At 39.6% G+C, this 13,089-nt stretch overlaps 1 protein-coding gene across 2 annotated transcripts in view; it reads right to left on the reverse strand.

Moving 5' to 3' along the window:
• The window catches only part of LOC132395408 (integrin beta-1-like), a 94,004-nt gene that overhangs the window by 40,614 nt on the left and 40,301 nt on the right, over nucleotides 1-13,089 (reverse strand). For both annotated transcript variants that reach the window (XM_059971949.1, XM_059971950.1), the window contains exons 5-8: nucleotides 9,388-9,558; nucleotides 8,549-8,742; nucleotides 2,446-2,601; nucleotides 1,100-1,195 (exon numbers count right to left, since the gene is read on the reverse strand). In XM_059971949.1, the coding sequence (XP_059827932.1) occupies nucleotides 1,100-1,195; nucleotides 2,446-2,601; nucleotides 8,549-8,742; nucleotides 9,388-9,558 (617 nt within the window). The remainder of the gene's footprint in view (nucleotides 1-1,099; nucleotides 1,196-2,445; nucleotides 2,602-8,548; nucleotides 8,743-9,387; nucleotides 9,559-13,089) is intronic.

Below are 13,089 nucleotides of genomic sequence, written 5' to 3' on the forward strand. Positions count from 1 at the left end.
ATTTGGATTACAGGGATGCAGTCATTTCAAAGAATACGAACAGTATAGTTTAACAATATTTGACTGTAAAGTGGACTGCCATTTGGAAATGCTACCATATACATTAGGTTCACTTACACAAAAAGCGTCAACACCACTGATTGCTACAGTCAGACAGTGACATTTGTGTTATCAGTGACTCTAACATCAGTAATATAGATGTACTTTCATCATTGTGACAGGAGGAAGTAATTATCAGTAAGCCTTGAATAGTCTGAGTGACAATACTCTGATTATGTTGAATTACTGGCTTAAATTCTTAGACCGCAGTGTTGTTTGTTTAGTACAATAAAAAATTTATTTTAGAAAAAAATCTATATGCAATTTAGAGTAATGAAGATGAACTAAAGAGTCATATAACCTATATTTTCATTCCAAAATAAAGCAATTATTAGGCTGTATGATCAAATCCATTTCCTTCCTGATTTTTTTTAATGAAGCTGATGGATCCCTATAAGCAATTTTAATTGTACTGAAAGGATGGAGCAAACTTTGTTCAAAGTTTATCAGCAAGAATTGGACTCAGTAAACCTGGTTTCGTAGGTGATCAGGGCAGCAGAGTTCTGAAATGGTGGTGCAGCTTGTGTGCACATGTTGGGCAGTGAATCATCAGAGAGGTGATGTTGGTGTTAGTGTCAAGTGAACCTCAGCAAGAATATGCAGAGCATGCAGATCATGGCAATATTCATCATTTAATGTCATTTTAATGGTGGCACTGCCAGACTGGAGTTTCAGCTAACTCTCACCCTATTTCCTTTGATGGTTAACAGCAAGAAGGAGCTCTTCCATCAGCGTAATTGAAGTTGTTGATTGATTCCTTCTAACTGCCAGATGTTTGATGATCTCTGTTAAATTTCAATAGTTACACAACTGCAACTATTTTGTATTTTTGTCTCTGCCAGTACAAGGCCAATTTCTTTAACTTACTGGCTCAGGTTTGAAAAGACAACAAGCTTAGATTGTCCAACTGAAGCAGCAGAACTTGAGCTCTCTCTTTTCAAGAGATATGTCACTCCCTTCATTAAACACAGCTAGTGAGCTGGATGGTTTATTTTCTTACCTTGTAAGCATCTTTAAGTTCTTCCTTAACAGCAAAGAGAAGCTGTATCTTATTGTCATTAAGTTTCTGTGCCAATTGAGCAATGGATGGATAATTCTGCAATTAAAAACATTTCCAAATTACATGATAGCAAAGTACAAGGAAAACAGAAAATGTTTAACACCAGCTCTGTTATTGTTTGTGGTAGTATGTGGCCATATTAAGCCTGAGATATTTTGATTTCTAATTTATGAAATTGGAGGGAAATGTGTGTGTCAGTGGGGGTGTGAATGAGATAGTGAAGGAGTGAGGGTAGAGGGCAATTAAACTTGGGGCACTTGAGCAGCACCCAGGAGACAAGCCCTCAAACTGAGTTTGGTCTAGGATGTTTGAAAATCCCGGTGAAAGATCAAATCTCCGAATTGAATAAAGCAAGCTGATTTATATTTGATATAGAAACAGCCATCCCATTCCAGGAAACGCCTGGGAAGCTGGGAGAAGTGCAATTTTAAGTACAGAAATAGATATTATTTCCTTAATATAAAGATAGGTTTGTCTTGATCTTTTCCAGCATGCTCCTTGAATCTGTAGCGCAGTTTACTGCAGCAACTCAATTTCAGGTTCTCCAGGCCTGTGATGTCAATGCTCCCAGGTGATAAACACTGTAAACATAAACACCAATTTGAGTTTCCCATCAATTCACCTACCATCCTGACCTAGACACTGTCATCACATCTTCATTGTTTCTGAATCATAATCCTAGTCCCCCAACCTGAAACTACATGACAAACACAACACAAAGTTTTGTAGTTCAAGCAAATGACAGCCATGTCCAAGATGGTCAGTTATCCCAGGCCTGCCAACATTACCTATATCACAAGTATAAATAATAACACAAAAGTATTAAGTAGTGATTGTTTGTACTGAGCTAGTATCTAATATCCCATTAGACCAGGGGTTCCCAACCTTTTTTATGCTATAGACCTGTACAATTAATCAAAAAGTCTGTGGACCCCAGGTTGGGAAACTCTGCATTAGACTAATACTGTGCTGGTATCTAAAATTGTTTAGAACAAATATCCCACTTAAGTGACAATAGTTAAATCATGTTCGACCAGACAGTGTAAATTGTTTGCATGCTGTACAATCCAATATGAAACATGAAAGCTTTTTTGTCGACAATGTTCTTATCTGACTGTGATGTTTATGTTGAATCCACCTCTCAATATTAAAATCAGTAACAAGAAAAGATCTGCAGATGCTGGAAATTCAGAAGTGTTGACAGTACTCTTTTCCATAGATGCTGCCTGGTCTGCTGAGTTCCTCCAGCATTTTGTGTGTGTTATCAATATCAAAAGCCATTTTACCTGATGGCGACTGATTACGTAGACACCATGAGTGTCAAGGTGACAGTTCCTAGCACTTGGCAACAGTCTGCCATGTTTCTTATTCCCAGCAAAGTGAAGTTCTTCATTACTATAGAAGACAAGTAGTCGAGTGGCAGTTCGCCAACTAATATTATCCTGTAAGATAAAGCAGAATTAAGTACACTAAATACGTGTGATTATTTTAGTGAATAAGTCAATCTATATTAGATTCTCTGAGAATATGCAGATTGCTGATGGCTTCTTGATGGGAACTTTAAGCAGATGAGGATAATGATTAAATGTGCTTAAAGATAATTGGTCCCTTTGTAGACTCCTCCCACCCCCACCTCTATGGAGGGGAATAAACAATTGACGCTTCAGGCTGAGGGTTTCATTTCCTACTAGTTGATTTACCCTATATGAACGACGCTTACATTTGGGAAGAATAGTTCATGTGCTGTGGTTGAATTGACAGTACTTTCATTTAAGGTTGATGCAAAATAATTGTAAAATCTATCTAAATATACAGCCTATAGGCATCCATAATATGTACTGTACATCCCATAAAGACAAAAGTATTTGGATATGATCTGGGTTATAGAATTATGCATAAAGTCTAACTAAGCATTTGGAGCATAAGTTTATTTCTCAAATCTAATTGTCCCTGAGAATATATCAGTGTCTTTTTGACAAATATTACATAAAATGACCTGGCTTCAGATGGACATTGAACATAAAGAGAATACACAGAGACGGCAGGTAAAGGGAAGGGGCTTGTAAACAGGTGTGAGAGATTTAAATTTGAAGTGTTGTTTAACTTGGAACTAATATACCATAGATTTTCAAATGGAGAAATGAGAGCACTTCAATCTGGGTTCTACATAACTCACTGTAGATAGGAAATATAATTAACAGCTATTGAGGCCAAGCCAGTTGATCAAACTTATTGTAAATCATTCCAACCATAAGGCATGGTTCCTACAAACAGCAAGGAAGATGTTGGATTCAAAAGCCATGCATTGGCCAACCTATTGCAGTCTCAAAACTCCAGCTAAAACTAAGGAGAAGTTGTGGGAAAATGTTTGGAGGTAACAGAATGGAAAAAAAACCGCATGCTGTGCAAAAACAGCTGCCAAGATGACGGCAGTGTTTCCAGATAGCTGAACTGGGCTATTCCCCACATGCTGAAAGTCAGAGCTGCTGGCAGAGATTCATTGGCTAAGTGCTGATTCAGTTGACCTCACAAAGTCCTGCACATCAGCCTATTAGGGACATTAGGGAAACGAGCGTCATTGCCCGCCACCAGCTCTGCCTCAAGTGAAATAGCTTTTCCTTCCTGATACAAACAAATAATGAAGCAGCCATATGTATGTGGCAGCGTGAGATTCAACTGTCACAGCAGATCTCCTGCAGATTCAGGGAAGCATGTACCCATTTACGTTTGCATAATCTGATAGCAAAATGAAGAACAGGCTTTAAGATACCCTTGCCAAATTGAAGTCCCCACTAGCTTGATGCAATGAAACCTAGTCAAAAGAGTGCCTGAAACTTTCTGTGTTCGCCAGAGCTCAACAAAGCCTATACATTGCTAGAGTAAATGAACATTAAAAATTCTACAAATGCCCGAAGCCTGAAGTAAAAGCATCAAATGCTAGAAGCCTGAAATAAAATCATAAAATGTTGGGAAAACTCACCAAGCTAGGCAGAATCTGTTGAAAGTGAATGTGGTGCATAATTTAGGTCTGTGATGCTTGATGAAAGCTGGCAAAGTTAGTTTTTTGTCAGAGAGAAGATAGTGGGTGGGGGGGGGGGGGATGTATAGAACAAAGGGAATGCCTGTGATAATATGACTTGAAGTAGCTCAATGAGACAGTTACATGCCAATTAAGTTTTGTATTGTCCATGTAACGTTCCAACGTGTCAGTCCGTGGCCACCTCGATGCAGAAGCTATCTTATATTCTGTGTAGGTAGCCTCCAAACTGATGGCATGAATATCGATTTCTCCTTCCAGTAAACAAATCCCACCTCCCTCCTTCCTCTATTTCCCACTCTTTCCTTTTACCTCTTCTCACCTGCCTGTTACTCCCCCCACCCCCAAGTCCCCTCCTCCTTCCCTTTCTCCCACAGTCCTCCTATCAGAATTCTTATCCAGCCCTTGCCCTTTCCCTGGCTTCACCCAGCACCTTCCAGCTAGCCTCCTTCCCCTCCGCCACCCTTTAATTCTGGCATCCTCCCCCTTCTGTCCTGGAGAAGAGTCTCAGCCCAAAACAGCAACTGTTTCTTCATTTCCATAGACGCTTCCTGAACTGCTGAGTTCCTCCAGCATTCTGGGTGTATTCCATCTAATGGTGTTGCTAATGGAAAGCTTGTGGGACTTGTCCAGCAGGCCAGATTTATACAAGAAAGTTAAGAAAAGAACTTATATAAAAACAAGAATATAAAAGCAGACTTTACTCTACTGTCACAGCTAGCTGGACTAATTTGTTTCTTTGAGATCTGATGAAGGATCCCTCATCTGAAATATTAATTATTTCTCTTTTAGCAAGTGCTCCCTGAATTGCTGATCGGTCCCAGCACGTTCTGCTTTTATATGAAAGCTGATGTAGCTTCTAGGGTGCAATGTCTTCTTCTTTCATCTAAGGTGCCTAGAATAAGGAGTCACGGTTCAAAATAAGGGGTCCAGGAAGGAGATGGGGAGAAATTTCTTCACCAAGAGGGTAGCGAGTAAGTGGAATTCTTGACCCAAGAGTGTCATGGAAGCTCGGCCACTGAGTAGGCACAGAAGAGAGATTTTTAGACGTTAAAATAATTCAGGGACACATGGTTACTGCAGGAAAGTGATGCTAAGATGATATCGATCAGTCAGGATCTCACAGAGTGGCAGAACAGGCATCATGGGTCAAATGAGCTTTCCCGATGTTTTGTTCTAAAATAAGGAGATTAATGGAGACTCCCTTCCTCTGGCACTAATGCTCCAGTAACAGCCACAGAAAAGGACTGGTGATATTACAGTCCCATTAACACCACTGGCTCCACTGAAAATGGGCTTGCCAGCTGATTGGGAAACTTATGTAAATAGGACATCCTTTTTTTCTGTCATTCACTCATGGAAAGTAATTGCTCCTGAAGGGTCACCATCTCCAATTGCCTTGTCATCTTGAATAAAGCAGTTCTTAGGAATATAGAGACACGGCACGCTGACTATGGTGCCCCTCAGCTAGTCCCATATCCTTCAGCCCATATCCCATTAAGCTTTTAACTGTAATGAAGGTCAAAGAGCATTGGTACAAGAAGGACACTTTCAGGAGACTGGTGTCATAAACAGGCCACAATATATAGAGACAATAGATCTTATTGTCAGAGGGACTCATGTCCTTATCATTCCCATATTTTTTACATAAAATAATGTAAATAATGAAAAAATAAGATCAATAGTAAACTGGAAGGAGATTCAGACATTTCATGGAGACACATAAGAGAGTGGCGATGTTGGAATGTGTTACTGGAATTCCATGGGTCAAGCAGGATCTGTGTGGGGACAGCGGGACAAATTATCAACATTTCAGATTGAAACCCTGCATCAGGATTACAAACCGCTGCATCATCAATTTCATGCTGCCCATAACCAATTTCTAATTATTCAACTGTATTTAAATTCTCCATATCTAATGTTGGAATTAATGTTTTGTCTCTGAATCATTAGTCTCTTCCTCTGAATTACTACTCCCATGACATGTAGGCCTACAAGAGCTGGAAGAAGGGAACAGGCTGGATAGTTTTCTTAAGCTTGTTTTTGGCCTGCACCAGCTACAACCCCACTTAGTGTTCCAGATTGCAAAACAAGAATGAATACACCCACTTTAATGTCCTGAAGCTGAGAAACCAAGATGCCAAAATAAATAGACTGAACAAAAATTTGAAACTTCCCAGTAGGAGAAATAATTGGGAATAAAATCCCTCAAGAGGATATGGAAAGAATTTCCTTCATTTATAAATGTGTCCAAAAAATCTTCATCTTACAAAATAATGGAACCCGGTCAATCAAGTTTCTGAAAGTTGGTTAAGGAGTCAGATTTTAGGGAGAATCTTAAAGGGAGAGAGAGGTGGCATAGGAACACAAGGGATCACCCATGACTTTCTGAAAATCAGAAGCTGGAAAATCAAATTCATCTTTTTTTGAGAGAAAATGGAGACGGACTTGCACAATAAAACAGAAAATGCTGGAAATGTTTCACTGTGTATCTGCAGAAATAGAAAGGGGGCTAATATTTCAGATCAGTGACCTTCAATCAGAATTGAATTAATTTGAACATCATATTTCATCAACATTCAAATGTTGCAACTAAGCTTGAATCCAAGTTAATTTTTTCTTAGAACTTAATCATTGTACATTGGGAAATCTGAGCTCTGTCCATAGGAGCATGAAAGCACAAGAAATTGTACCAGGCAAACACTATTCATCGCCTCATGCACCAGATCCACCAAACCTAGATCCATCTCAACCTCATTTTCCTTAATTCCTCATTTCTTGAATATCCGTTCATTTATCTGTTGTTGGAACTCAACAGATCAAGCAACATCTGTGGGGGGGGGGGGGGAAGGAATCATCAATATTCAGGGTAGAAACCTTGCACCAGGAGCCAAAATGTGGACAATTCTTTTCCTTCCACAGTTACAGCTCGATCTGCTGAGTTCCTCCAGTAGATTGTTCATTGCTCATGATTCAAACATCTGCAGTCTCTGGTGCCTCCATAAATCTATCAATTTTTGCTTTATTTCAGTTAATGACTAAGCCCCCACAGTCTTCTAAAATAAGGAGTTTCAAAATTTCACCATGCTCTGATTGAAGAAATTCTTTTTCTCCTCTAATTGTGGCACATCACTTATTGTGAGAATTTGACTGCTCATTTATGACTCCTCAGTCAGAGGAACTGACTTCTTCATCTCTATTTTGTCAAGCCTTGGAAGTAATTTGTATGTCTCAATGAGGTCACTTCTCATTCTAAATTTTCAAGAATAATGACCTAGACTATTCAATCTTTCCTCATGTGACAGACTCTAGATTTTGAGATAAACATCTCATTAATTTGCCTTTTCTTTATATAAATCTTCCTTCTATTCTATGAATTAAAGATCTATTAGTTTTCCTTTTCCTTATATAAACCTTTTTTTCCATACGACCATAAGAAATAGGAGCAGAATTAGGTCATTTGGCCCGTCAAGTCTGCTCCTCCATTTCATCATGACTGATTCAATTTTTCTCTCAGCTCCACTCTCCTGCCTTTCCCCATATCCCTTCATGCCCTGACCAATCAAGAATCTATCAATCTCTGCCTTAAATATACCTAAAGACTTGGCCCCCACAGTTGCCTGTGGTAAAGAATTCCTCAGGTTCATCACTCTCTAGCTAAAGAAATTCCATCTCATCTCCATTCTAAAAGATCGCCCCTCTGGTCTGAGACTTTCCCACCATAGGAAACATCTGCTCTAACAAGGCCTTTTACCATTTGGTAGGTTTCAATGAGGTCACCCCTCATTCTTCTGAATTCTAGTGAATACAGGCCCAGGGCCATCAAACTCTCTTCATATGACAAGCCTTTCAATTCTGGAATAATTTTTGTGAATATCCTTTGAACTCTCTCCAGTTCAGCACATCCTTTCTAAGATAAGGGACCTAAACCTGCTCACAATACTCCAAGTGAGGCCTCACCAGTGCTTTACAAAGTCTCAACTTTACATCCTTGATTTTATATTCTAATCCTCTTGAAATGAGTTAAACATCTCATATGTTTGCCTTTTACTTATGTAAATATTTCTTCTATTCTATGTTAAATTAGAGTGCTGTGAATGCTAACTCTTGTGAAAAGCATTTTATTACAGCAGTAGATTCTGCCTATATTAGGTGTTCCCACCTAATTCCCATAGACTATTGCTTCTGTCAGGAAGTGCTATTCAGGAACTGCAAGTCTGGTGCTTAATCGGTGACTCAAAATCATTGGCTGCACACCAAGAGGCTTCCAGTAAGATGTGAGGCATCTAAATTTAGGCAAAATGTTATAAATAATTTCCATGATATTTAAACACTGAAGTGTTTTCACTTACCCCACAGACAGCAACCTGCATGATTGCATCAACACCCCCAGCTGAAGATTTCTGACCTGCTGCAATGGTCTGGCTCCGAACAAGTTTGCTGTACTCTGCCCTATTGTTAGTTAATGGCAGAATGTTTTTGAAGCTGGATTGACCTGTACATGTTGTACCAGCTGGGCAAGGAGTTTTCACTATTGTGCCAAACCCTAAAAACAAGCACACTTATAGTCAAGCAAATCTTATCAAAACCGAACCTGTCAAAAGACTAGAGAACAAGAAAATATCATACAAACCATCAATGATTACATCTAAGATCTATTAAGTTGCTAAAAAAAAATGCTTTTCAATACTTTATAAAGGGGAAAGGCCAGGACTTCTTTTTCTTGGAGCATAGGAAGCTGAGGGGTGATCTTATAAGGGATGTTTAAAATCATGAGGGGCAGAGGTAGGGTGAAGGTACTCAGTCTTTTTCTCAGGATTGAGGAATCAAGAGAGGAAGGATTTAATAAGAACTTGAGGGGGCAACTATTTTTACACAGAGGCATGTTACATATATGTAATGAGCTGCTGGCAGAAGCGATTGAGACAAGTTCAATAACAACTTTTAAATGAGTCAGAAAGATTTAGAATGATACAGGCCAAATGCAGCTGAATTGGACTAGCTTTGTTGGGCTTCTTGGTTGGCATAGATCTGCTGGGCCAAAGGGCTTGTTTCCACACTGTATGATTCTATGCTCTAGGAGGAATACGTTTTGCTTTGCCTGGTGATTTTTTTTGATTTGCATACGCATATGTTATGAATATGCCAAACGGCTAAGTTATGGAGAGAAAACCAATGGATTTTTTTTTACCAATTCTGAGATCAGAAGTTATCTTCCTTATTTCTTTCTTCAGTTTAATTCCCAATGTCTTCATGTTTTCCAAATCATTCTCCGAAGAAAGGGAGAGGTCCGCAAGAAAATATAAGTCAATGGGATAATCTTCAGCTCTCTTAAAATGCAATGAGAAGGTTTGTGGTTCTCCTGAAAAGAGAAAAGATATGCAAACATTGGGATTTCTTCTCATTTCTTCTCTCTTCTCTAAAGGACCTTTAGAATTCTCTAGCTCTGAGGGTCCTGGAAGCTAGAGATAGATGAAGTTTTAAAAGATCAGGGAATTGAGGACTATGTAGAACTACCACACAAGAGGACTTGAGGCAGAAGTAGATCGGCCACTGGAATATTGAATGGTGGGACAGGACTGAGAGAACAAGTGGCCACCTGCTTCTGTTTCCTTGAATTCTTGCGTTTCTCTGTTTTCAGCTGTAACACAGAGCAATACCATTTTCAAGATACTGTACATTTCTGTGGCTTGTAACAAGTCCTTTTACATCATCTCTCAAGGATGCAGTCTTGATCACTACAAAATTACAGAAGTAGTTGCACAGCTATATCAATATTACTTATGTGCCATATGTGCTATTGGTTAGGAGTAATCATGGCTCTTGGTAATGCTGTAACACATTATACTTTGTTTCCTTGATATTATCAGTATTGAGAAAAGAATCAGAACCTTTGAAGATCTAAGAAGCAGAAGGAGGTCATTTGGTTCATTGTGTGCATGCCAGGTGGAAAAGGGCTGTTCAAACTAACCCCATCTTTGAGCACCACCTCTTTAACCATTTAGGTCACAACTTTATCACATTAAAGTACAGTCAGCCCTCCTTATTCGCGGGGGATTGGTTCCGGGACCCCCCACGGATACCAAAATTCGCGGCTGCTCAAGTCCCTTATTTAACATGTATCAGTGCGGTTGTCTTTAGGACCCAGCGGAACCCCGGACTTTATTTAACATGTCCCTGTGCGATGGACATTAGGACCTGGCGGCGCAGATCTGAATCTCCAGTGTTTCTGTTCATGAAAATAATCACAATTGCGATTGAAAATAAGGTGGAAGTAATAAAGCGATCAGAAAGAGGTGAAACTTTTCATTGGAAAAGTGTTAGGTTACATCGGTCAACGATTGGAACAATTTTAATGGAGCATGTGAAAGGCCCTGCCCCGATGAAAGCTACAATTATTACTAAGCAATGCAGTGGTTTAATTATTGAAATATGTATGTTTCTTAAGTGTTTTATATGCATAGAAAGGTAAAATATGTACTATATACTAAGAAAAACGTTTGACTAACTGACGCTAAATAATACCGGACGTACCTGTTCCGGCATCAAATCCGACTTAACCTGTACTTTTAAGTCATTTCTAGATTACTTATAATACCTAATACAATGTAAATGCTATGTAAATAGTTGTTATACTGTATTGTTTAGGGAATAATGACAAGAAAAAATAGTCTGTACATGCTCAAGCAATGCGTGCTGGAGAGAGAATTTCCAGGTTTTCCCGATCTGTGGTTGGTTGAATCCACGCATACAGAATCCGCAAATAAGGAGGGCTGACTGTATTTTTTGACTACAAAGAGGGTTTCTGCTTCCATCAGCCTGTCAGACTATCCCAGACCTCCATCTTCCGAGGTAAAATAAAAGTTCCCCACCACCCCTTAATTTAGACCTCTGCCCCCTGTTACTGACTCCTCTGCTGAGAGAAATGGCCCTTGCTATTTACTTTGTCTGTGCCCCTAGTATTTTCTAAACTCCTCCAATGAGTCTTCCAAAGCCTTAGTAGTTTTTCACTCTCTCTGCAATGAAACATCCAGTAAGAATGCTCTTCTGATTTTGTATATATTAGTTCATTTATTAGCTTGTATTGTTAACTTAAATTCTCTTAGAGATACCAAGACATTGAAACCTGCAGATACTGAAAGGCCCAGAAAAAGTAGACATAGAGAGGATACCTCCGCTAATAGGAGAGTCTAGGCCAAAGTTTCCCTAATGTTTCCCTTAAAAAGGAAGAAGAATTGTGCATCTTAGTGCCTTGAAATAGATGGTAGCAGCTAACCTGACTGCTGAGGTGGAGACAGAGAGATCCAGAGCAGGAAGGGGAGATTCAGAGATAGATCACGTGAAACTAAGAGCAGGTTCGTGATGGCTGGCACAGTAAAGTGAAGGGTCTATTTCTGTGCTGTGTGACTCTGTGAATCCATGACTGTGTGAGTCAATTGGGAGAGGGTATAATGGAGCAAACAGAGCTGTCTGAGACATTGAATATCCTGACATGTCTAAAGAATAAAGACAATGGAAGGAAGAGTTTACACTCTACATAAAGCTGTCTATAGTAGATTAAACATAGAACAGACAAAAGTTATAATTCATTAGTCATAAGGAAGAGAATTTCACTATAGGGAAAAACACTCAAATGACACCTTAGGGGATGTATTAGTTATGTTGCAATCACAGTGCAACGTGCCTGGAAGTGAAGCAGTTGACTATTATTCTTTTTTACATACAACTAGGAGCAGGATGAGTCCTTTCCTATTTTATTAACAGTTTGGACTTCCTTCCACTGTATTTATTCTTTAGACAAATGACTTGTTGGCAAATCCAATGACGGGTCACTTATTCCACCATGCACTCTCCTAATTGAATCACACACTTTGGTGTGTCTCAGTATATTAAGCAGATAACTGATGGTTCATAGATTTGAAAGGTTCCGCTATCAGAGATTAGTTACATAAACACAAAATACTCTGCAGATGCTCAGGTCAAAGCAACACGCACAACATGCTGGAGGAACTCAGCAGGTCGGGCAGTATCCGTGGAAACGAATGGTCAATGTTTCAGGCCGAGACCCTTCGTCAGGTGATTCGATACATATGGAATCTGGGAATCCACCTGTGGGAAAAACTTCCATCTGAGGCACAATTAATTAATACAAAAGATGCAAACTATCCAAAGGCAGGCTGGAAATGCCAAGGTGGGGGGGGGGGGGGCAGTACATACGGTGAAGTGTAAGATACAGGAAGAAATCAGAGTTTTAAATGAGAATGCAAAGTGAGCACAGCTAAAGATTAGCTTTATTTGTCATATGTACATCGAAACAAACAGAGAAATGTGTAATTTGCGTTAATGACTAACACTGTCCTAGATGTGCTGGGTGCAGCCCATAAGTGTCACCACACTTCCGACACAAACACAGCATGCCCATACCTTACTAACCCAGACCCCTCTGTCTTGGAATTGGGAAGAAACTGGAAAACCCAGAGGAAATGCGCGCCATCACGGGGAGAGCTAGCTAACTTTTTACAGACAGCAGCGGAAATTGAACCTCAAGTTTACAGCTGGTGCTGTAAAGCGTTCCACGACACTGCCGCCCTCCTACAATGTAAGCTGAGACAGAAAATAACACAAGATAAATTGAAACATATCAGAAAGCGCTGTCTCAAAGAAAACCCAAAAATTTGAAGGTTAAGGAACAAACAGAATTAGGCAAAGAGATCTGTATGGGAAAGAAAGATCTAGAAAACTGAGGTAAGGGAAGAATCATCTCACATATTGAAACAGTTTTTATCTCTTGCCGTAGATATGGTTCAACTGAGTGACGGATCCCAGCTGTAACTGTGCTGTTTGATTCTTGGGCAATAATGGGCATCATGGAAAGGCAGGAACAGCTGAAAGT

Source organism: Hypanus sabinus, chromosome 6 (genome assembly GCF_030144855.1).
Source record: "Hypanus sabinus isolate sHypSab1 chromosome 6, sHypSab1.hap1, whole genome shotgun sequence".
NCBI lineage: Eukaryota > Metazoa > Chordata > Chondrichthyes > Myliobatiformes > Dasyatidae > Hypanus > Hypanus sabinus.